The sequence below is a fragment of the Salminus brasiliensis genome, chromosome 25 (genome assembly GCF_030463535.1).
Source record: "Salminus brasiliensis chromosome 25, fSalBra1.hap2, whole genome shotgun sequence".
Classification (NCBI taxonomy): domain Eukaryota; kingdom Metazoa; phylum Chordata; class Actinopteri; order Characiformes; family Bryconidae; genus Salminus; species Salminus brasiliensis.
In genome coordinates, this window is record NC_132902.1 from 16167590 (window position 1) to 16188643 (window position 21054).

The 21054-nt window shown below is 40.7% G+C and overlaps 1 protein-coding gene across 2 annotated transcripts in view; it reads left to right on the top strand.

Moving 5' to 3' along the window:
* The window catches only part of slc12a4 (solute carrier family 12 member 4), a 33668-nt gene that overhangs the window by 9793 nt on the left and 2821 nt on the right, over positions 1-21054 (top strand). The window contains exons 1-22 of one of the 2 annotated variants that reach the window (XM_072671810.1): positions 3616-3699; positions 6784-6878; positions 7131-7262; positions 8119-8265; positions 8827-8881; positions 9193-9323; positions 10079-10320; positions 11186-11400; positions 12225-12389; positions 12482-12580; positions 13507-13564; positions 13643-13817; positions 14602-14720; positions 15916-16014; positions 16173-16292; positions 16367-16471; positions 17346-17514; positions 17613-17808; positions 18527-18696; positions 18917-19048; positions 20123-20230; positions 20604-20791. In XM_072671810.1, coding sequence (XP_072527911.1) covers positions 3636-3699; positions 6784-6878; positions 7131-7262; positions 8119-8265; positions 8827-8881; positions 9193-9323; positions 10079-10320; positions 11186-11400; positions 12225-12389; positions 12482-12580; positions 13507-13564; positions 13643-13817; positions 14602-14720; positions 15916-16014; positions 16173-16292; positions 16367-16471; positions 17346-17514; positions 17613-17808; positions 18527-18696; positions 18917-19048; positions 20123-20230; positions 20604-20791 — 2984 coding nt within the window. In that variant the 5' untranslated portion in view covers positions 3616-3635. Of the gene's footprint in view, positions 1-3615; positions 3700-6783; positions 6879-7130; positions 7263-8118; positions 8266-8826; positions 8882-9192; positions 9324-10078; positions 10321-11185; positions 11401-12224; positions 12390-12481; positions 12581-13506; positions 13565-13642; positions 13818-14601; positions 14721-15915; positions 16015-16172; positions 16293-16366; positions 16472-17345; positions 17515-17612; positions 17809-18526; positions 18697-18916; positions 19049-20122; positions 20231-20603; positions 20792-21054 lie in introns of those variants that run through there. The other variant, XM_072671808.1, reaches the window with a different exon arrangement.

A 21054-nucleotide genomic window follows, 5' to 3' on the forward strand; every position in this document is an offset into this window, starting at 1 on the left:
TATGCTCGTTGGACTCCTGGCCAGGAAGGGGGAAATATTTCTTTTAAAGCAGTTATCTGCCGAAAGCGTCATGATTCTGATCATTTTTACAGTTTGCAAAATTCCCAGTAATTGCAATCCCTTTGCTCCAGTGTTGGCTGGCTGACAACTCACTCGTTCATGTGGTGTAGATCTCCAAAATGTTCTGTTAACAGATCAGAGCGTTTTCAACTATTATGATGGTTGATCAATGTATCCATTGCATATGATCACTCTACAGTGCTCTTGAAATCTCTTGAGTCTCTTGAAATATTGTAAGCAGATCTCGCAGAGGCCAAATATGGAAAGACATTAAATTTGGTGTCAATCTGGCAACCCCGCCTGGGAAAGAACTGCGTATACACACCTTGGGTTGTGTTCAGGTTTTTATGGCAATGCGGTTTTACAGGTGATACAATTTCGTTGTGCAGCTTTAGCTACACTTAATACATGTGCCAGTTTTTAGGGTAAAACAGGACGAAATAAAAGGTTCTAACAACAATGTTTCCCGAATGTGTAGTTGAGTGTCTTTTGTATGAATACGTGCATAAATACAATGCTACAGTAACACAGGAGAGTTAGTAAATTCTGCGAAATACTGACAAAAGGGAGGTGCCTACCTGACAGAGCTTGCGATGTAGTGGGTGATTAAAGTAAGTATAGGGGAAGGGAATGGGCTGGGCCCTATGCGTAACCTCATTTGTTAGCTTTTTGTCATTTTCCTTCATTAAGATTTTGTCCTAATCTTCTTAAAGTTTATTTTCAGGAACTTCCTAGACCCCCCCCCCCCCCCCCCCCCTCCCTATTTTTGGTATCCTAATTGTGCATTATTATTATTACCTAATTCTAATCATTGGTAATAGATAAGACAAATTGAGTCCACACACAGTCTCTACATGCTAATCTCACAGACACACACACTGCAAACAACTAGAATGATACAGTTCGTAGCAGGAACAGGATCTAATTTATTTACAAATAGGTGTGCAGTGGCAGCAGGCCTGCTTTGTGCAGCGTCAGTCTCTGATCTGAAAAGCTGCGAGGAATGTTTCATGCAGCACTGTTAATGTGTTCGGACTTGTCAACACAGTTTGTTCCTTTCCCTCCTGCAGCTGCACAGTCGGTGATTCCGTGTTTGTGTGCTCTTAAAATACTCGTAGACTTTAATCTTTATAATGAGACTTCCAGTATAAGCTCCCACCCATAGTCCCTATTAAGCATTTTCCCTATGACAGGACCAGGCAAGCACTTTTAGAATTCAGTGATACCAGGACTTATAACTGCTTTTTTAGTTGCAGCTGAGCCTGGAGAAAAAGACATGAAAAAAGACCATTTTATTTATATAATAGCTAAACTACAGGGTTATTAATAGTTCAATTATTGTTTAAAATGTGATACTATATTAAAGCAACATTATGTAACATTCACACCTTAAAATAATGTAAGTTAATAATAATAATAATAATAGAAACAATATCATTAACAAACTCATCAATAGAGTTACTGCTCCTCTGACCTGTAATTGGGTGAATAGCATCTCTATTGCTGCTACTCAGGGCAAAGCAGGCAGGAAAACGCTTGCAGGAGTAAAACTGCATTACCTGAGTCAAATATGTGTAAAATCCTGTAATATCACTCTCCCACCTCAGTGCACATGCTACTTTTACTTCAGATACTGGTTCTGTATCTCTCAGCTTGCAAAATGCATGTGTAAAGCATGTTCTTTAAGGGTGGCTCAAAGCACACATTTCACTTCCCGACTGTAGGGTGAGCCCAAGAGTAAGAAATGTCCATTCCTGCATAATGCTGCTTTAATATTATAATAAACTGTATTTCTATTTAATGATCTATAAACCCAATTATATTGAAAGCTTTTTTAAACACTTTTGGACAGAAGTATTGGGACACCTGTTTATTTATTGTTTCCTTTGAAATCAGTGGTATTAAAAGAGTTTATCCTGCTTTTATTGGAGTAACTGTCTTCTGTCCAGAAAAGGACTTTCTGCTAGATTTTGGAGCTTTGCCATGAGCGTTTTATAGCATTCAGCAACAAGAGTGTAAGGTCCATCATTCCAGAGTGGGGGTGTCCACAAACATTTGGACACATAGCATAATATGATATATTTGAGATATGTAATACATTTGTTATTGTTAGCAAAGGTCTAACATTGTCAAGCTTTTAGAATTCTCAGATTCACTCACCTGTTTGGGCAACGTACATCTACTACAGCTGACCGCAATGGTCAGGATGTGTCACAGCCATTTAAGAGGGTCAGAGCAGGTTAAAAATATGCCATTGTGATGACTAGTGTAGCGGCTACTGCGGTCAGACACAGATATAGACCGCTGGTTTGGCCAGGTGTGCACAGCCTTCTAAACAAAAAAAACTAATGTCTCATACTTAGCATAGTGGTTACCTTAAAAACTACACACACACATATATATATATATATACATTCATACATACAGCATATAACAACCCATCATTATGTCCAACAAGCAAGCGTGCCACCAAAACAGACTTTCCCCACAAATCCCAGTGGCTTATCGCCTAAGCAGCATGACTTCCACCTTAATGAAATGTTTAAATGTCCATTAAATGAGAACTCCGGCCAATAGGATTTTAAGCATAAGCTGCTAATAAGATGGTAAAATGTTTTCTGTGCCTACAGGACGCTTCTTAAAAATGACCATTGCACAGTCCACAGTCCAACTGCAGGCATACTACCATCAGTGGGACGTCAAGTGTCGGTTCTACTATGCTGTTTGCCACTAGGGGGCGGCATCATACAGAACCTCACTCTGGTTTCCTCTCTTTCCCTCTGAGGCCTCCATTCCAGTCCATTTTCACTCTCCACTTCTAATTCTGCATCATTAACAACCTGATATGCGCCACATTTTCCATTTCCTAGCTGTGTAAATGTGTCAAATGAGGCTGCGGTTAATGGGATGGTGCTGTTCTTTGGTAGAATATGTCTTTATATGCCGACCTAAAGCCTCCTTTTAAGAACTCTCTAACCATTAGACAGAAAAAAAGAGAGCACTTTCTATTCACTATAAAAGGCAAGCAAGCTGTATCTGCTGCAGCTGAGGTGGACAGAATTTCTATGAGCTGCCTGTAAAACAGAAAACAGAGTTTTCTGAGAGAGAGTACCAGAGAATACAAATAGTGGCCATAGTATAGTGATTAGCCATGACGCACTGTATGTGCTTGCGTGTAAATGGAACTGGGGCATGTTTGTGATGCATCATTACTTATTGTTGCCCTAAGGGGATGCAAGGGTGTGTGTCGCACCCTTTGTGTGAGGGTACACCTTTCTGCTAGTACTATATATATATATATATATATATATATATATGTGTGTGTGTGTGTGTGTGTTGAATAAATGCTCTGACAGAGTGCATGTTGTATATGTGTGTCTTTTCCGAGTGTGTGCCACTGTATGTATGCTTGTGTGTCACCATTTTCTGAACAGCACAGTATTAGGCCCCCTCTGTGTGTGTATGTGTGTGTGAGGTAGAGAGAGTCAGAGTGGGGGGGGGGGGATCACAGTGGCCTGGATAGAGGTCGATCATGCCCAGAACTCATAACGTCGCTCACACTACATCACTCAGACATGCTGACCCACAACAATGCTAACGCTAGCTCTAATGCTAACGGCACATTAACCCAAGACAAAGGTGAGTGAGGCTTCAGTGTGCAGAAAGAGAACGAGAGATAGGGGCTAGTATAGCTCGAACCCGGCTCCAAAAGCCACTTGTTTAGTTTCCAAGTATGTTGAGGTGGTCTAGACACAAGGCAGAAGGTCAGGTATGACAGTTTGTTCGAAGAGGGTCAAACTCTGGACATTTCAGGGGTCAGTTCTTACATTTTTAAATGTGTAATTGTTAATTAATATTAGGAATCGGTTTATATGGGGAACAGGTGGTTCATAATATGAGATTTTGTGGAGTTGATGTGGCCGATTTGAGAAAAAGTGTGCTGGAAAACTGGAATGTGCTAGAAGCAAATCTACCAGTGTTGTGACTCAATAGCTTCTCTCTCTCTCTTGATAAACATCCTTTAAAGTTCTATATATATTTAGTGTATAATAGTTTGCAGTGTTTCCTGCATACCCGGTCATTGAGCATATATAACTCTAGAAGATCCAGTGCATTTGTATGGACTGAGGTACTAGAACAGAAGTGTATTTAGGAGAACTTACAATTTTCGTATGTGCTGATTATATGAAGAGTAGTTAGGAGGGATATGTTTATTTGGGTCACTGATGTAATTTCAGTCCTTTATTTACATTTTACAGTCTATTAAGCCTGTGGCAAAGCCTTGTATTATCTAAATGGTAACTTCACAGCCATAAACCATACGGGGGAATTCTACCAGCATAGAACATTTGAATTCATGAAGTCATTGAGGTGTACACAAAGGGTTTTAATGTGAAATGCTGCATTGCAGAGATCTATTTACCATGACTAGGCATCAAAATGTGTGCACATATAGCCTTTCTATCTAGTATCCAAAAAGATCAGTGAGCAATCTTTGGAGACTTTTTCGCTGACTCTGTTGGGGCTTAAATGAGGTTAAAATACATAGCAGGCCTGCATAGTAGGCCTTTCAAAACTTTGGCAAACAGTGTCTAAGAGATTAGTCAAGACATTTGTAGCCATTTGTAATAGCTTCCTGTGCGGTTCTTACCACCAACACTTTGAAACTGGTTAGTTTATTCTTGAGCATTTCATATTAAACCATGATGAATGTTTCACCCACATACTTTACATCTTACCTGTTGAATTCTACAGAATTGTTGATCTTGTTATATGAACTTTTTATATGAGCATTTCTGTTGGTTCATTCATGTATTTACAAATACTCAGGCAATGTAGATGGCTGTTGGTCTTTTTTTAAATGGTACACTTTAATCGTAGTGAAGGGGTTCTTGAACTGGGGCCTCTAGTAAATGCAGTGATTTTCCATACAACCATAAACACTTGGACACTTGCACGAATAAACTGCATGCATAATATAATATTTTGTTTTTGTTCTTCTATTTATATGGTTCTTTAAAGTAGCTATTCAGAACTTGTTCTATATAGCACATGACATTCACATTGGAAATGGCAATTCTATTAAATGTAGCAATTTCTTTACATTTAGATAAGGTAACCTTATGTCTCCTTTCTTTAGAGTTGCTTCGGAAGGCTGTTGCACAATGAGTATTCTTAGTAAAAGGAGGACTTAATGAAATTAGTGGAAAGGACATGGATTCAGTGAACTGAGAAAGCGATCAGAGACTAGGAAGACCGCTTGCCTGTATTTCACTGTTCATTGTAACTGTGTTTGTAAGTGTTGTAATTGCATCCCTCAGCACTTCCAGCATTGCTTTCCACGTAAACAGAGCAAAGTTAACACTGACCATGATGTTGTTCTGGACATTGAACTACTCATTAGGATTCGTCATGTCTCCTTTGACGTTGTACTGCCACATAATGCATGTAAACAACTTAATTGTGGGCTGTCTGCAAGCACATGAGCTATACTTTTCCAAACATGATTAAGACAGTGTGACCCCATAAATCGATGACGAACTAAATGCATAACTGCTCGAAAGGAAGAATTGTGACATGGTAAACACACAGTGGATCACGATTTAGTAATTAAAGTAACCGGCTCGTGGGAGTGTGTTGCATGGAAAAGAAAGCTGAGTGGGTTTGGTAATTGTTTCAACATCTTTCATATTTCTGAGGTTAATTGTGAAAGATATACTGTTGGTCTTCTTATTAAATTTAGTTCAGTTCTAGAGAACAAAATGTTGAGGAACCAAGGCTCATCCAAGGGAAATTGGGGAAATTGTAGAATAATGGTAAAATAAAGTGAAATAATGGAGAGCTGTCACTAAAAAGCAGTTGGAGCTTGTTTAACAATTCACATGAACATCCTGCCAGTATGGCGTTACGTGGACTGAGCTGAAAATAACCCTCAAGTTAATTTAGTATGACTAAGACACCATGTAGATTTACAGCAGCAGCATTAGCAACTTTATGTTTGCCTACATTCCAAGTTCAAATAGTAAGACTCTGCCTTGGGTTTATCTGAATTATGCAGGAGCTGTCAGTTGTGTCATCCAATCTTTTATTTTTTACAGTGTTATTTAGTATGACTGAGAAACCATGTAGATTTACAGCAGTATTAGCAACTTAACATGTACCTATACTGAGTCCAAGTAATTAGACTTTGGTTTTGTCTGAATTGAGTAGATGATAGTTGTCATCTGATCTTTATTTACTTCCTAGAAAGACTATGCGCTATTTAAAGATGTTTTGAGAGAAAAATAATGGACCAAGCACTAACCCTTGCAGGAAACCATATTTCACTTCAATACAATCTGAGCATACCTTATTTACATAAACAAACTGATAGAGATCAGTCAAATTAGATGACCAGTAGAGGACATATTCTTTAATTACTAAACGATTCTCAAGCCTGTCAACTAAGATCCCATAATCTATGGTATCAGATGTGGCACTGAGATCCATTAGCACAAAATCAGTGATGCAGCCTCCCCCAACTGACAAAAGTAAATAGATGGCTGTTTCAAAGCTATGATTGGGTCTGATCCAGACTAGAAATCTCATGCCCCCCTCAGTTCTCATTGTCTAAATTGTAACATGCATCCTTTAATGTTTAAAATGGATAGTCTGCAATGATTCATACAGGAGCCAGTGTTCATCTACTGAATTTCCACTCTTTGGTCTCCCTCACACCCTCAGGACATGGCAATCATAAAGAAGACAGTCCTTTCCTCAACAGTACAGACTCGTCAAAGAGGAATGACTACTATGACAAGAACTTGGCCCTGTTTGAGGTATTTTTTTTCCTTTTTGACTTTAGTCCTTAGTCACAGCTTTGCTTATGTAGGTTTATTCTCTGTGTGTGGGTTACCTACCAGCCCTTACTGAGTAACAGGCTCAAGAGATGTAAATGCACTGCCAAATTCAGGATGTCAACTTTGCACAATGTCTGTTTATCTCAATTGTTTGTTTGCTTTAATGAATTTTCCCCTTTAACCTCTCACCACTGTACTACAAATAATCCTTTTTTGGGTCTCTGCCTGCAGGAGGAGTTGGACATTCGTCCAAAGGTATCCTCCTTTCTTAGCCGCTTGGTCAACTACACAAATATTACTCAGGGGGCAAAGGAACATGAGGAGGCGGAAAGTGCTGATGCGTCAAAGAGGAAAATCCCTAAGGTTAAGACACACACACACACACACCAAAACATCTACAGTGCCATGAACTCTCTAAAAAAAGAGTTATATGCCAAACCGCCATAACATTAACACCACTGACTGATGAAGTGAAACCATTGTCTCATCTACATCTACGGTGGTATCTGTCAAGGGGTGGAAATATCTTTAGCAGCAAGTGAACAGTCCGTTTTTGAAGATGACGAAGGTGAAAAGCAGAAAAAAATGACCAAGCCTAAGAATCTTAGCCACTTTGACAAGAGCCAAATTTTGATGGCTAGAGAATTAATTCAGAGCATCTCTAAAACATAAGGCAGGTCTTGTGGTGTATGCAGTGGTCAGTACTTACCAAAAGTGGTCCTAGAAGGGTCATGGGCACCTTAGGCCAATTGATGCAATCCATGGAGGGCCCACCTCACAACGTACGACTTAAAACATCTGCAGCTAATGTTATGGTGCCAGATAAAACAGGACGCCTTCAGAGGTCTTGTGAAGTCCATGCCTCGAATGGTCAGATCTGTTGTGGCGGCACAAGGGGAGGCTACTCAATATTTGGCAGGTGGTATTAATGTTATGGCTGATTGGTGTCAAAAACAATATTAGGACTAGCAGAAAGAGTGAGTTTTGACCTTAGATATTTATATATATATAGTTTTAACTGTAAAATTCATTATTAAGATTTGATGACTGACTTGGTAGAACTTGGCTTCGGTAATTAGTCCTAAAGTTGTGAAGTTTCAAAGATTAACACTGAGGAATCTGAACTATAACTATACCTGAAGATATTTCATTGCAAGTTCAGGCAACAACAGTAACCAAATATCAACTGTCTTTTTCCCTCGTTTGTCTCTTCGCGTAGTCTCCGAACATGGGAACGCTGATGGGAGTTTACCTGCCATGTCTGCAGAACATATTCGGAGTCATCCTCTTCTTGCGTCTCACCTGGATCGTAGGCACAGCTGGAGTTGTGCAGTCGTTCCTCATTGTCCTTATGTGCTGTTCCTGTGTGAGTTCAGTTGTATTATGTGGATGTAAACACACATAACAGCTTACTAGCCACCTGCATGCATATGGTAGGCTATGGTAGACCAGTATAGTGCAAAGTAAGACATTCAGAAACAGCAGCCTAGAAATAATAACAACAGCCTATAAGACACAACATAGATATACTGTACTACACATGAAAATGTAGATTATCAGGATGTAAGAGCTGCATTGTTTAGCAAAAATGAATAAGGCATGGTTCCAGTTATAGCCTAGCCTTTCACCTGGCAATAAAGAACTTGAGCAAATGAATAGAAGCCAATAGCTTACCAAATTTGATGAAAATGGAAATGACAGCTCTGTTATTACTGCCCCCTGTTGGTAAAAAGTATATTGCATATATATGACAGTGAACTTTACTTTAGTACTCCAGTGAACTCACCTCAGTTTAGTCTATATAGTTTTAATAGCTGTTATTCAAAGACAGTTTACGCTGCTGCCACCTGGGAACATTAACCCTGTACAGTCGTAGATTTCAAAAGCCTAAAAACCTCAGTGACAGTGTTTTTCTGTTGGTTTTCAGACAATGCTCACAGCAATATCGATGAGTGCTATTGCTACCAACGGCGTTGTTCCAGGTAATGACTTAAGTAGTGCTCTTCATCTCAGAACAGACTCATTTCCCTAAGCTCATACTGAGGCATTGCAAGTATTGACATGAGAGGTCATGTTGTCTCTGCTACTGGTGGGGCAAGTTGAAACTAATATTTTTTTTACTGTGTGCAAATAAAGCCTGTACTTACCTTCACATTTCCACATATGGCATTTAGCAGACACTGTTGTTATCCAGATACCTCACAGACAGTTTGTCATAGAGAGTTGTCCTTTTCAAGAGTTTCCTTCTCAATTATCACTGCTGTCTTTTGTGTGTTTTGTTGTTTATTTCAAGCTGGAGGAGCGTACTTTATGATATCACGTTCTCTGGGGCCTGAGTTTGGAGGTGCCGTGGGACTTTGTTTCTACCTGGGCACAACCTTTGCTGCTGCCATGTACATCTTGGGTGCCATAGAAATCTTTCTGGTGAGCCAGGCCCTCTAACTATGTACTAGGCTGATGCTAACTTTGCTAGTATTATAGTACACTACTGTGTCCAAATGTTTGTGGACACCCCTTCTAATAAATGCATTTAGCTACTTTAAGTTGCGCCCATTGCTGACACAGATGTTCAGAGCTGTAAAGTCCCAGCTTGTCTTGTAAAGAAGTATTCACATATTCATATAAACATTCATATAAACATGAACCTATTGGCACCATGCCTACTGCCAGGCGTGGGCTAGAGGGGTATAAAGTGGAGCTGTGTGCTCTGGAATGATGGTGCTCCATCCAATACTTTTTGGATGAGCTGGGGACCCCACTAATGCACTTGTCAATGAATGCAATCAAATACTCACAACAATGCTACAAAGAAGAAAGCCTTCCCTGGACATTACAGACAGATACTTCAACAAAAGCTGGAAGAGCTCTTTTTTTAGTACCCTTGGTTTCCAGAAGAAATGATGAATGAGCAGGTGTCCCAATACTTTTGTCTATATACTGTAGCTTTAAAGCACAGCTTTTCTGCCAGATGCTGTACTTTTATAATGTTGAATGCTCTGATAAACTGAAGATAGAAACTTTAGCATGTTAGCATAAGCCACTTGTTAGCATCAGTCACTTCATTTTATGTTGGTTGTTTATCAACTAAGAATGCATCAAATTGAGCTAAGAATTTTGTAAATTCTCCCACTCCTCATATTTAGTCATATCCTCTAACCCCCAATATTTCTCATTCGCAGAAATATCTGGTGCCTCAGGCGGCCATATTCCATGCCACTGATATCCATGCGGGAAGCAGTGCCGTGCTGAACAACATGAGAGTCTATGGCACCATCTGCCTGAGCCTCATGGCGGTCGTGGTGTTTGTTGGGGTGAAATATGTGAACAAGTTTGCCTCCCTCTTCCTAGCCTGTGTCATCATCTCCATTGTTTCCATTTACGCTGGGGCAGTCAAATCCGTCTTCCACCCTCCGGATTTCCCGTAAGTCTAAGCACACTGAACGTCCAAACAAGATATTAAATTTAAGCCAGAATATTTATAGCTTCCTTCGTGGCAAACATTTGTGCCACAATACATATTCATCCATTTAACTATTTATTTAACTTGCAGTCCTGTATTCACTTGCAGTGTTGGTGGTGCATATCCTCAGAAATCAACACTAGGCATCTATGAAATTCAGTGCTAACATGAACAGTGGCAAGGTACCACCATGTGATATGATGTTAGCATGACAACAACCCTGTGTCTTCTCCGGATGCTCAGCGAGATAGGCCACTGCTAGCCTCCCCTAGGTGTCGCCATGGTTATGGTTGTGGTTTTGCTGTATAAAGCAGAACTAAAAGTCTAATGGCTGGCTAATGTTAGGCTCTGATGTACCCCCTCCTGGATATATCTTTCAGTCATCCAGGTACACAAAAGATGTGCAGATGGGTATTGGAACAATGGTGAACAGCGGTGCTCGCATTGCAGCTGTGCACACACACAAGTAGTCTAGTCTATATAGTTTAAAATCAAGAATATAATGCAGCTCTAAGGATGTGGTAATGCAAAACCAGTAGTATTAATGTGAGCAACAGGATGACTCAATGCCTTTAAGAAGTGCTGGTTTTCCAGTTAACAGACCCGAGGGTGTTTCACAAAAGCAGGATTTCTCAGTTACCCAGATAATGTAAGCGCAAGGTAAAGAATTACCCAATAGGAATGTTCCTCAGCTGTAAATTTTGTCTGTAAACTCTAATGTGTTGTATGTCTCCCTCCGTCCTTTCTGGGATCTTTCTGAAGCTTTTGCACCATAAACAATAATGCACTTTTACTCATGTTGTCCTCATGTATTCATCCCTTGCAGAATCTGTATGCTGGGGAACAGGACGCTGGTTCGAGATCTTTTTGATGTTTGTGGGAAGACAGAAATCAAGGGAAATGAGACAGTCCCCAGTAAGCTGTGGAAGAACTTCTGCACCTCAGAGAATGCCAGCAGTGCTCACTGCGATGAGTACTTTGCCCAAAACAACGTAACTGAGATCCAAGGCATTCCTGGAATGGCCAGTGGAATTATCAGAGGTAGAGTACTTGACATACTGTTGTCCAAGTATTGTGGACATCTGTCCAAGCCTAAAATTAAATGAGCAGCTGACCAAATATACAAAGACGAAGACTTAGACTATGTGTACAAAAGTATTGGGACACCTAGATGAGCTTTTATGACGTTCCATTCTAAATCCATAGGCATTTATAGAGTTGCCCCTCCACTTTGCAGCTCTAACAGCAGGTTTGGAGTTATTGAGTCACCAGAGCATCTCAGCATGCGGCCACCCCACTCTGCACTAATACCCCTTACAGCTGATAATAGAATATCTAGGAGGGAAAACATTTCACCAACTGACTTATTACAGCAGTGGCTTCCTATTATAGTACCACGCTGGAGTTCAGTGAGCTCTTTAGGACCACCCATTCTTTCACTAATGCGTGTAAAGGCAGACTGCATGGCTAAGTGCTTGATTTCATACACCTGTGGCAATGGGACTGAATTATATTCTCAAATGTTATGATTAGGAGGTGTGTCCCAATACTTTTGTCCATGTAGTGTATATTTAAAGTGTATAACAAAATTCTGTTTTGGTTTCTTTTCTAATTGAACAGCTGAAATGATATGCAAAGATATTTTCATATAAAATTAACTGGGTAATAAACAGGAGAGATACTCCAAGGTATCATCATGAACACCTTTTAAATGAGAATAGTCTGATGAACCTAGCTTGTAACCCACTCACATTTATTAGGTTGAAGATTCTCCACAAGGGAGTGCTATTCACATTTATGGAACTGATGGTGGTGATGATTTTAGAGCTTGATGATATTTTATACTGAGTGTGTATTTGTTGCAGAGAACATGTGGGGTGATTACATGGAGAAAGGGCAAATTCTAGAGAAACCCAGTCTACCCTCCATAGATGTCCACGGCTCAATGGAGTCCTTCGGTTTTTATGTATCTGCAGACATCGCCACCTCCTTCACTCTTCTTGTCGGAATCTTTTTTCCCTCAGCCACAGGTACGACCCGCCAGCAGTTCATGCAAGCAAAAGCATGATTGTATTCTTTATTTAACACCAGCTCTATTGCTCGTTCTTTTATTACTTTTTAGGCATAATGGCTGGATCCAACAGATCAGGAGATCTGAGGGACGCTCAGAAGTCCATTCCTGTTGGGACAATACTGGCCATTACCACCACCTCCCTTGTCTGTATCCTTATTTAGCAAAAGTTTTCAAATATTGTAAATTCTGAAAAAAACACTGATCAACATGATTGATCACTTACCCCAGGTACAATCGCAAGCAGCAAGACATGTTTGGTACATTGTATGGAAAAAATGTATTGGGACATCTGCTCATTTATTGTTTCTTCTAAAGTCAAGGGTATTAAAAATGTTTAGGAGTTACAGTCTCTACTGTCCTGGTAAAGCATTCTGCTAGATTTTGGAACATTGCTGTGAAAATTTGATTACATTCACCAGCAATAGCATTAGGGAGGTCTGAATGCTGGTTGATCACCACCCCATCACATTCCCAACTCCTCAGCTCCTCCCAAAAATACTGTATGGAGCACCAACCATCATTCCAGAGAACACAGTTCCACTACTCCACAGCTTAATTCTGGAAGGCTTTTTATCCCTGTAGCCCACACCTGGCATTAGAGACCCTAACCCTACAGGGACTAGACAAGCTGTTTCTTTAGTTTAGAGCAGGTGATGCTAAACTAGCAAACACTGAATCTAGATTGTCATCTCTTAGTAAGAACACACTCAAAAAGGTTAGGTATAACTTGCTTTAGTCTATAAAACAAAAATAAACTGAACAAATAAATTTATTGAGTTTTTCAGTAGATGAAAAAGAGACAAAATTGGTGACAGTCCAAGTCTGGTGTTTGTTAGCAATGTTAGCATAGTCTTACTCATTGTAAACTAAAAAAACACATGTCAGATAGCAAATACTTTTAGCCTGTTTGACTGCATTTGGGGTAAGTGGTAAGTCATGTTAGTTGGATTTCCTGCTTAACTATTTCTTTAACGTGAACATCTTGTGATACTGTCAACATTATTTACAGTCTAAATGAACTGAAAATAACTTATTTAAAGTGAACATATTTCTTCCTGAATTAAAGTTAACAGATTTCAGTTCTGTGGTCCTGTTTGGGGCCTGTATTGAAGGTGTGGTTCTCCGAGACAAGTAAGTGTTCAGATGGAAACGTCTACATGTAGATGTGTATGATTGTAGATGAAGTTTCACATATGTGTATTTTTGTAGGTTTGGAGATGCGGTCAGTAAAAACCTGGTAGTTGGCACGCTCTCTTGGCCATCCCCTTGGGTCATTGTGATTGGCTCCTTCTTCTCCACAGTGGGGGCAGGACTACAGTCCTTGACTGGAGCCCCCCGTCTCCTGCAAGCCATTGCTAAAGACAACATTATTCCTTTCCTCCGGGTAAGCTGCTGTCAACAATAACAATGCCAATACCTTTCACTGTAAAATCCTAAAAGGTCACCTATTATATCCATTTTCCACAACATAACACTTTTCCCTGGGGTGGAAATGTCTCTCACCTGCTTTGAGCAATATACCACAAGGATCAATTACCAACAGCACCCTTTTTTACACTGTCTAAACAGCCCTGTTCAGGTTTGAGTGCCTGTTCCTTTAAAGGATAATGAGCCACTGCTCACCTTACCCCCACTGCCCAGCCTTTTTGTATAACTCCTCTCTACTGGATACACAAATTATTAGACCTTACTTTTACATTTATTCTCGTTTGTCCTTGTTTCCACTAGCTGAGTTGAGTTCACATTTTCTCTTTCTCATTCTGTCTCTCGCTTGCTCTCACACACACTCCCTCGCTTGCTCTTCTGCACCACATAGACACACACACACTCCATGTTTCCCAGTTTTAGCCTGTTGCATGTGCCTTTGTTGCTTTGTTTCCTGTTTCCTTAAATCAGGATCGATATATTAAAAGTATCCTTCCATCATTTCCTGTCATGACTATATCCTGGAAATCCTTCCAGCATTATAAGTCCCTATGTAAATGTTCCGAATGTGCATGAGGAGCAGCTGTTGTTTATATCAGGAAAGCTCTGGCCTTATCTAAAACTGAACAACCGATAGACACAGATAGATATATTTGCATGCTGATATGCAAATCATTGTTCTTTGAAAAATATAATGTGTTATCTGTGTTCTCTGTGTATGTGTGCCTGTTTTGACCCTCTAGATATTCGGACACGGTAAAGCAAACGGGGAGCCGACATGGGCGCTGCTGTTGACGGGACTCATAGCAGAGCTAGGCATTCTGATCGCCTCACTGGATATGGTGGCTCCTATTCTCTCCATGTAAGAACATAACAAAAGACACAGCAGAGAAGCACTTATAGTCGCGTGCAAAACTATACACAGATATCCCAATTATGCTCCCGCCCCAGTTTGTGCACATATACAGGATCCTGCTATCCAATTTCCCCCGTCATGTCTGCAACTCTTTGAAGATTGAAGTGGTTGTAAAGTCAACATTAGCTTTCAGATGTGCACAGAAGCACTTTCAAATTCATGAATGGCATAACTAGACTCATGTGTGTATGTTTTAAGTAGATGGGACTAGTAGTAGCTAGTAGGTGCCCAGTTTATTGTCACTGTCATGCAGAAACCTTGTATCTCCAAAAATGGCAACTTTTAGAAAGTCATTTTGGAGCAATGACTGTAAAAAGCATGGACAGTGAAACATCTCTCAAAAGTGAAAGCACTACAGGTCTACTGCCTCTGCTGGCTCTGCTGGTGTACATGATGTGTACAGCCCATATTCCATCTAATTATTTTTCTTTCCATCCCCAGTATCTAAATCCAACACATAGTTTACCTGGTTATAACTGTCAAGGTGAAAATGTTAATTTGCTATATCATAAGAAGTCGAGTTATACTTAGGAATGAACTGATTGACAACCTTGGCTAAAAGAGCCAGTTATTAATTAAACTGACTGGACAAACTGGGTATCCAGGGGAAAATATTCTAGGCTCTGGTCCTCTAGGCTGCGCTGTAAACTCGGTGAAGGTGAACTGAGACAGGCTTGGTGTGTGTGGGCAGGTCTATCAAATGAGTAGAGGAGTCTGGCTCTCTGGTCTCTACTGCGCAGACTCTGGTTGCAAATTTGACAACATGGTGGACAATTTTGCCTTCATTTCCATAAAACGGAAGGGAACCATGTTTTTTTACAGTCATTGTTTTAGAGCATTTCTATTGGTCCATACATCATGCAATTTGACACAATGTAAAAAAAATAAAAAACAAACAAAAATGCCAGATTAAGATTATGTCAAAAAGTGGAAATTTATGGTAATATGTACAGCTTTTAATTTGAATCATTTAAGGTCATTAATCAAATATGGTGACTTGAAGTGGTGTAATGGTTCACAGTTGTAATTCAATTTGGTACATTACAGTAATGTCTCAATACATTTCCCTTATATTTTGCAAATATAAGGAGTCCTATTGAGTCTAATTTTACAATTTCCCCATGTTTTGTCCTCTCTCCAGGTTCTTCTTGATGTGTTACCTGTTTGTAAATTTGGCTTGTGCTGTACAAACTCTCTTACGAACTCCAAACTGGAGACCAAGGTTTAAATACTATCACTGGTGAGTGTGGAAGTGCATGCAGTACAATATGTGTGTGTGGGTGGATGTATCCATGGCCTAGATTTCAGTTATGCTTATTATTCTTTTTCCAGTCATGTTGCAAAACCATGTAAGAGCATGTTAGTCATCACCCTGCATCTCATATATTTGTCTCTCAGGGCTCTATCTTTCCTGGGAATGAGTATGTGCCTGGCCCTCATGTTTATCTCCTCCTGGTATTATGCCATCGTCGCGATGGGCATCGCTGGCATGATCTACAAGTACATTGAATACCAGGGGTGAGTGATCTTTCACTAAGGTGGTTTCACAAAACTGTTTGCTTAACACTAAGGAAAATGCTCTCATCCCCCAGGGCAGAAAAAGAGTGGGGCGATGGGATCCGTGGTCTGTCTCTGAGTGGAGCCCGATACGCTCTTCTTCGTTTGGAAGCTGGACCACCCCACACCAAAAATTGGAGGTTAGTGTTCTTCATTCCCTCAAACCAGAACATGTTGCTGCACTTTCTTTTTACTTCTTGTTTGGCTTATTTGATCTTCTACACAATCCCCTGTGGGTGGTGTGAGCTCGATTGCGAAACCACTACACATGAACAACAGTTGACAGATTGCCTGAATACACTGTAAACTAAGAAACAGTAATTATTGTAAACTGCCATAACTGTGTATTGGCTAATATTTTAAGAAGTGCAGGATTGTAGTAATGATAAGAAAGCTGGGTTCAATACTGGGTTATTCTGTGTACAGAGTGCAATCTGTTCTCAGTACAGAGTGTTTTTAATGATCTAAATATCTAGTCTGAATATCTGATGTTTAAAAATTTTGTAGGATTATTAAATTTATCTCTAACTGACACCTCTTCTGATGAATATGTTTACTTACTTTAAGCTGCACCCATTGCTGATTCAGTTGTACAAATGCGCACACACACACCGCTCGTATAGTCCCTGTATAGAAGCATTGCTACTAGAATAGGACATGAACCTACTGGAGCCAGGCCTAATGCCAAGCATGGGCTTGAGAGGTATAAAGCCCCCCAGTATTGAGCTGTGGAGCAGTGGAACTGGCTTCTCCGAAATGATGGTGCTCCATCTCATGCTATTGGCATGAGTTTGGGGTGGTGATCAGCCAACTTCCTGACCTGACTATCACTCTTGTCACAGCAGTGCTTCAGAACAAAGCCTTCCCTGGGCAGTAGAGACTTTCTTCTGAAAGTGTCGTATCCCTTTGACATATAATTTGCTTGTTTCAGTTGGCATTGGGAAGTCTGGGAGGTTGGTAATGGTCAAAGTATACTGCATTGTATTGACAGGATTACTTTAACACTGTTTTTAGACCACAGCTGCTGGTGCTGCTGAAGCTGGATGAAGATCTGCATGTGAAATATCCCAGAATGCTAACCTTTGCCTCACAACTGAAGGCAGGAAAGGGTCTGACGATTGTGGGATCCGTTATCCAGGGCAACTTTTTGGACAGTTATGGAGAAACGCAGGCCTCTGAACAGGTAATGCTTTCATGTTGGTGTAAAAGATTGCACCTTTTGAGCTCAATGAGCTCAATGACTGTGAGTTTGATTACATTGCTGTGTCTCTTTTCATTTAGGCAATTAAGAACATGATGGAGATAGAGAGGGTGAAGGGCTTTTGTCAGGTAGTGGTGGCCTCAAAGGTGCGGGAGGGAATTTCGCATCTCATCCAGTCCTGCGGATTGGGTGGGATGAAGCACAACACAGTGGTTATGGGCTGGCCTTATGGCTGGAGGCAGAGCGAGGATCCTCGAGCATGGAAAACCTTCATTAGTGAGTGCCTTTCTTTGTCAGTATCCAACAGCATACCAGGAATTTTGTTTCTAGGTAGTATATGAAGTATATGTCTAGTGAACTTAAATGAACTGAAATGAAAACTGTTAAATGTGTTCTAACAATAAGTAAATATTTCAGGACCAGCGTTCCCAGAAGATCATTTATCTATACCGATCAGCCATAACGTTAAAACTACCTGCCTAATATTGTGTATTGTGTCCAGCTCTGACCCATTGAGACATGGACTCCACAAGACCTCTGAATGTATCCTGTTGTATCTGGTGCCAAGTTGTTAGCACCAGATCCTCTATGTCCTGTAACATGTGCGGTGGGGCCGTCATGTATCCCATCAGTGAGTCTTGGGTGCCCATGACCCTGGTGCACTTTTGGTAGCTACTAACCACTGCATACTAGGAACACCCACAAGATACAGTTTTGGAGATTGCTCTGTCTCAGTCATCTAGTGATCCCTATTTGGCCCTTGTTAAAGTCACTCAAATATCTCAGAAGTTTCTGACTGTTCACTTGCTGCCTAATATATCCCACCCCTTGCCATTGTACTAGATAATCAGTGTTATTAACTTAACCGTTGGTTTTAATGTTATGACTGATCAATAAAATTCTAGAAATTCATGGTAAATATTCAGTACTTTTAAAAATAATTCTGTACTTTATCAAGGTTATTCACAATCCCACCTCATGTTTGTGATTGTAGATACTGTCCGCTGTACTACGGCTGCCCATCTGGCTCTGATGGTGCCAAAGAATGTGTCGTTTTACCCCAGTAACCATGAACGCTTTACTGACGGGCACATTGACGTGTGGTGGATCGTCCATGATGGAGGAATGCTCATGCTGCTGCCCTTCCTTCTCAAACAGCACAAGGTGCACATTGTTGATGCCACAGTCCTAGTCTTCTAATACAAAAAAATTAAGAGTTTTGGATAAATTTGGGGGATATTTACTAGTTTTTACTAAGGTTTGTAGATGGGTTTCAGCACAACAGCTCATTATTTTTGGATTCAGTGAAGAATTCTGTAGTGTTTTTTAAGTGCACTTTTAATAGCTGACACTACCTCTGACCCATGATCTCCATGTTATCCAGGTTTGGCGAAAGTGTAAGATGCGCATTTTTACTGTGGCTCAGATGGATGACAACAGTATACAGATGAAGAAGGACTTGGCAACTTTCCTGTACCAGCTCAGACTAGAGGCAGAAGTGGAGGTGGTGGAAATGGTAGTTATCCAAACATGCATAATATCTTATCGTTTAAAAATGTCAGATACACACTCACCTTATCACCACTCTATTAGGAAGACTGTACTAACACTGGATATGGCCTCCTTTTGCTTTTAAAATACCTTCAATTCTTTGTGACACGGAGTCCACAGGATATTGAAGCATTCCTTTGAGATTCTTGTTACATGATTGCATTACACAATTCCTGAAAATGTTTCAGGTGAACTTCCATGCTGTGAATTTCCTGTTCTGATACAATCCATGCAATGTGTTCTTTTGGATTCAAATCTGGGAGAACACTGAACACTGGACGATAAGGCAACTGTGGTCATGACGGGGTCAATCTATTTAAGCAAGTGAAGATAGCATGGTATTAACAGGCCCGAGACACTGTTACATCACCTCCACCCGCATGGACTGTTTGGGTCCATGGATTCCTGCTGTTGGCACCAGATTCTGAGCCTACCATCTGTGTGCCCCAGCAGAAATCAATATCAGACCAGGCTACGTTTCTCCATTCTCCAACTGTCTATTTTTAGGTAGCTTGTGCCCACTGCAGCCTCAGCTTTCTGTTCTTGACTGACAGAAGTGGAACCTGCTGGGGTCTTCTGCTGTTGTCCTCAAAGTTTGATGTGTTGTGCGTTCTGAGATGCGTTTCTGCCCACTACAGTTGTACAGAGTGGTTATCAGAGACCCTGTTTATACCTGGTCACTTCACTACAAGTATATGTAAACGCATCTGTCTCTCCAAGACTCTCTCCAAAACTCCCCCCCAGTACAAATAACACTAGTAATAATTGTTGCGTGAAACTGCCATACTGAAAAAAAAATTCCAGGGGTTCAGCAGTTCCAGAAATACTCTTACCGGCCTAGTAGTGAACATAACCTAAAGCTGCTGGCCTGTGTCTCTGTGATTGTATGCCTTACCTGCTGCCACACGATTGGCTTATTAGATAATTGCATGAAGGAGAAGTTATACAGGACTTCCTAATAAAGTGCTCTGTGAGTGTACATGGAAGTCACCCGTAACTTCCCGCTTAAATTACAATGCTATTTTGCTGTTGTTTGTAGCATGATAGTGACATCTCTGCATACACATATGAGAGGACACTGATGATGGAGCAGAGGTCACAGATGCTGAGGCAGATGAGGCTGTCCAGTGCCGAGAGGAACAGAGAGGTATGTGCGGTGTACTATATCTATAGAAGCCAGTATTGATACACCAGGCCATGGATTTGACTTCCTTCAACATTCCACTTTCTACAAAAAGATCAGATCCTGCGTACATTTGACATTGATCTCTCCTCTCCGTGGTTGGTGTAGTGCAACAGATAACACCACTACCTGCCAGTGAGTTATCACACCACGTGGGAGACTGGGGTTCGATTCCCGGTCTGGGTGCTGCACTACACCAATAAGAGTCCTTGGGCAAGACTCCTAACACTACATTGGCCCACCTCTGTAATACCAGTAACCTTGTAAGTCGCTCTGGAAAAGAGCGTCAGCTAAATACCATAAATGTAAATGTAAATCTCCTAATTGTTTCTGGTAGGCCCAGCTGGTAAAGGACAGACACTCCTTGGTGCGAATGGGCAGTCTCTACTCAGACGAAGAAGAGGAGTCTATAGATGTAGTGCCTGAGAAGATTCAGATGACATGGACCAAGGACAAGCTGGAAGCAGAGAGGCGAAACCGAAACAATGCTCCAGAAAACTTCAGAGAGCTTATTAGTATCAGGCCGTGAGTAAAGAATGACATCTGATTTAGATTAATTATGGAGAATGGCCAAGGCAGTTCTTGTGACGGCGGTGTATGAGATAGCTGAAGATCTGTTAGCGTGTTCGCGTTTCTTCTAGTTCAGTATCTCTTCTAAAGCTGCTAAACTCCTTCTCCCTGCTTTATCTCTCAAAAGAGAGGATCTGTCTTCAAGGGCAATGCATTCTGGATGCTTGTATTTTGCAGACTGCTATACATTGTCGCTAACCTTCCACTCTTCATTTTTG